The sequence below is a fragment of the Arachis ipaensis genome, chromosome B3 (assembly GCF_059453495.1).
Source record: "Arachis ipaensis isolate K30076 ecotype BB chromosome B3, ASM5945349v1, whole genome shotgun sequence".
NCBI lineage: Eukaryota > Viridiplantae > Streptophyta > Magnoliopsida > Fabales > Fabaceae > Arachis > Arachis ipaensis.
In genome coordinates this window covers 135,321,042-135,325,304 of record NC_142438.1, presented here as the reverse complement: position 1 = coordinate 135,325,304, position 4,263 = coordinate 135,321,042, and the positions used below count along the sequence as shown (strand labels likewise).

Sequence of the window (4,263 nt, the reverse complement as noted above, 5' to 3'; positions counted from 1 at the left end):
GAAAGTTTTCGCAGACCATGCGTATAACGGAACCCCAAAACACTCAAGCCACACCCTACGAGTTTCACTATGTTCCGACTCTTCCCACCGCCATACACTGTGGAATAAACGTAGGAGGCAATTCAAGTTCAAGGTGTACGTTTCTTCAGCATGCACAGCACTATCAAAAGTCAGTAGAGCTTTGTACACTCCCATTTCCCTAACCTGGACGACATTAGATAGGTTCTTAGCCATGACTTCCTTCAGAGATTCAAAATTAATAGGTTTCGTCGTGCCCCCAACAAGACTTCGCTGCAGCCATTCCAAATTTTCCTTTTCCACTTCAACTTCCACCTCCTTCGTCCAACCATTGCCATGCGGGTCCTTTCCATCCTTCTTCGTTCGTGAAGCACGTCCATCTGACACAGCATCAATCGGCACTACCTCTCTATGCGGCTTCTAAATGGTGTGGTGTTGCAAGTCATCTCCTCCTGGTCTCAGAGATTTGTGTGTTGGTTCCGCCATTCTTCTGTATCTAGCCTCTCCGACAAACACTATCTTCCCTCTTAGTCTCAGTTGATTCATTTCCGCTATAGCTTTCAACGCCATTCCTTTCGTCGTATAGCGAATGAAAGCAAAAATGTATATATTTCCACTCTTCTGTTTTCGGGATAAGTATATGTCATTGATGCGTCCTGTCCAATTGAACAAATGGAATAACTCTCTCTTCGATATGTCTGCAGGGAGGTTGCTCACAAAAACCAAATAGGACTCATATTCCAGCCGCCGATACTCTTCTCTGTTCCAAACCCTGGGATCATTGCCATGGTTCCTAGATCTACCCCTCTCTGTATTTCCCACCCACGCTCTCTCTCTTTCTCTCACTTACATCTAATTTTTTACCCCAAAAGAAAAATAATAGAGAACGTATTATTATACTCAGGGAAACAAACTAACCAATCCCTCTCAACCTAAGAATTACTATTATAAGCTAAGTTTAGCAACGACAAATTGACCGGTCTCAAGTCAAGAAAAAAAGAATTGACTGATCCCTACAAGTCTACTACCATAGGTAACGGATGCTAAAGAAGATGCACAATGATTAGTGTTGCTAATAAATCTATTATGTTCGATATACCATGATTAGGTTTTACGTGTAAATCGAATCATATTGATTCGAATTACATACATTAACCATTAAAAATCTCTCACATAAATCAAATGTAATGACTTCTATATATATATATGAAATTAAGATAAATCAAATTAGTTTACTTCGATTTACATAAAATAAGATAAATCGAATTATATAGATTCGATTTACATCAATTTAGAACATTTACGTCCACTCTTTATATTTAGAACATTCACGTCAATTATAAATCCTAATGAGTTGTTTATTTGATTTCCCCAAAAAAAATAGAGATGTACCCCAGTAATCAGGGAAACAATCTAAACAATCCGTCTCTAACTTAACAAATTCCCAGTATACACTAAATTTGGCAACGACAAATTGACCGGTCCAAATAAAAAAAAAAGATTTGACCGGTCCTTATAAGTCTACTACCATAGGTAATGCCCAAGAAGATGCACAATTAATTGGGTGGTGCGAGATGTGACACCAGTTTGTTCACTAATGTCGTTCAACTCTGCTAGCTGGGACCATATTAAAGGGAACAGATTAGGAGCAATAACTTTTTGCAGTTGCACACCACATCTTAATATCCACCAAACTTCATCGTCAAACAATTTTTTATAACATCGTTTCCCGCTTCTTGCCTGTCATAATTCTTATTCTAACTCCTGATCCCCATTATCCATAATGTTAAATGCGTTTTTTCCAGCTAAATGATAAACAAGGTTTATATATAAAAATGTTATATGTAGATACTGTATATCAAATATTTTTTCAACTTTAAATGTGTTTACATTCATCTAACGTTGATGATATTTCACAAGAACAGCACCCATTTTTATCATAATTTAGATGTTAAGACTTATAACACCACAATCGACAGGAACCCAGTGCAAATCATCACAAGTTCTAGTCATTGTCCTCATTGGCTAACAATCTGAGATTCAAAAGCTAATCACTCACTACACAAATTTTACAAAACAGCATTGCAAATTAAACACAAATCTAATAATTAAGTCCACATCTACTACTAAAGAGGAAATTAAAGTTGTCCTACAGCGCTGGTCACCCCAAGAAAGGGCCAACTCTAATATCTCAATTGTTCACCGGGATATTCCTCGTACTTATTTTATGTTATACACTTGGTTACTCTCAAATAGGATGTAGAATCCATCCATACCTCATTTAAAAGTAACCAAATGTATGTTTAGTTTGACATACTCATACTCAACAAAATAAATACACAAAATATTTCTCATTATTCGACACTCACTTCTGCCATGTGAGGCTTCATCTTAGGAGGCCTGCCCCTTGGCCTTCCAGTGGAGGAAGCATAAGGTGACACCGATGACAAAGACTCGTCCGTGGTCCTAGGAACCTTCTTGGGCCGGCCTCGAGGCCTGCCACTTGACACTTTGGCAGTAGGTGGGGCATTAGGGTCCTTGGGGGGACGTCCCCGGGGCCTTGGTGAGGACAGGACTGTCCCCGGAGGGAGAGGGGCCTTGGGCTTTGGAGGCCTGCCTCGGCCCCTCTTTGGTGGGGCATTAGAGTCAGGCTTCATGTAGTTGTTCTTCAAGAACGTGAGGTCGCCACTCTCCTTCATGTTGTTGAGGTGGTGGGAGAGTAATTCTGTGTGCCCTGCTGGCAGCTCCCCATAGGTGGACTCTATGTAGTTTGATATGGCTGATTTGTTTGCGCCATTGCTGTCCCCCGTAGCTTCAATTGCTTTCATTATCATCTGCACCATATGCCATTCCCAACACACAAAAACAGATACAACTTAATACATGTATTATTCAAAAATAATATATATAAAATAAAATCGATGAGTTTCTGCCATGTTCATATGGGAACTGTAATAATTGCATGAAATGAGTCTCAAGTCTCAGATCCCATAATAACGATAAACAATATTTTTCCCAGTCAAAATTACAACAACTTTGGGGTGTTGCATTCTTGTTAAAATTTCTACAAACCCTAAATTCTTTTTCCTAACATGCCTTCTAATTCAACTAAGTAGATTCAAGTTGATGAACAAAACCAAATCAGCCTATAACGGTTAGGGAACATGGAAACTCAAATGAAGATGTAGGCCAAAAAAGAAAATGAAACCAATTTTTTAAAAAAAAAAAAAACATTCAAACGACCTTGATCCTCATAAAATTCTACTTGCTTCACTAGGAACATTCTTTGGATATTGATTTATATATTTATTAGGGTTTAAAAAGAGGGAAGAAATTGCTTGGTTAAAAGCTAGCTAAGTTTACCTCAGGGTATGGAGGAAGTTTAGTATCCTCTTCTGTCGCCATTGATGTATGTTGCAGGTTGATGAGGCAGCTGAGTAGCTAGCTGGCACAGTGCACACCCCACTAAGTCACTAACTCCAAATATTAAAAATGAAAACTTTGGGGTTGTAAGAGGAAGGGTTCAATTTTTTTTTTCACCCAAAGGAACAGTTTTTGGTTTGGGTGGCACTTGCAAAGATCTAATGGTGTGATATAGAGGTAACATAAATAAATTAAAAAAATTGCAAAGCAGAGGAAAAAGAGGAAATAATAAAAATAAAATAAAAAAAGAAGATGCAAACAGTTCCCCTTTTTCACCCACCTTCTTCCTTCATCCTTTTTGGGGATTATAATGGACAGCTTGGATTTAAGAGATGGATGATGATCGGACGGTGATGGATCCGTTATTACAGGGTAACCTTGATCGATGACATGGCAATTATGTTGAAGTTCAAAGATCTTTTTTAAGGTTCCCTTGTTCTTTGGGCTTTGTTTTTGGATGAAGTGACCCTCTTAACTCTCTTCTTTTTTCTCTTTTTTCTAACCTTTTTTTTTTTTTTCTTTCCGTTTTTTTTTTCTTTATAAAATTGAGTATAAATGTATGTCACCAAAAAAATTGAGTATAAATGTATGATGATATGAAAGTAGGGTCATATATGTTTAACTATGCAACACTTAAACAAATAAATAAATACTCAAATTGGTTCCTAATCATTTTAAATAGATTATTTTAGTATAAATTTTTATTGTTTATAAATTTTTGAGAATTATTATTGTCAGACAAATTGATTCATCTTTCAATCAAATTTTTAATATACATATTAGACAAATTAATAATATATAATAAACTTTGATTTGTAAGTC

The 4,263-nt window shown here is 36.9% G+C and overlaps 1 protein-coding gene across 1 annotated transcript; it reads right to left on the bottom strand.

Moving 5' to 3' along the window:
- Positions 1–1,992: 1,992 nt before the first annotated feature.
- Positions 1,993–3,703, bottom strand: LOC107631258 (HMG-Y-related protein A). The gene is made up of 2 exons (XM_016334642.3): positions 3,382–3,703; positions 1,993–2,852 (listed from the first exon to the last, which is right to left on the bottom strand). The coding sequence occupies exons 1-2, from the start codon at positions 3,421–3,423 to the stop codon at positions 2,373–2,375; spliced, it is 522 nt and encodes a 173-aa protein (XP_016190128.1). The 5' UTR covers positions 3,424–3,703; the 3' UTR covers positions 1,993–2,372.
- Positions 3,704–4,263: the final 560 nt, after the last annotated feature.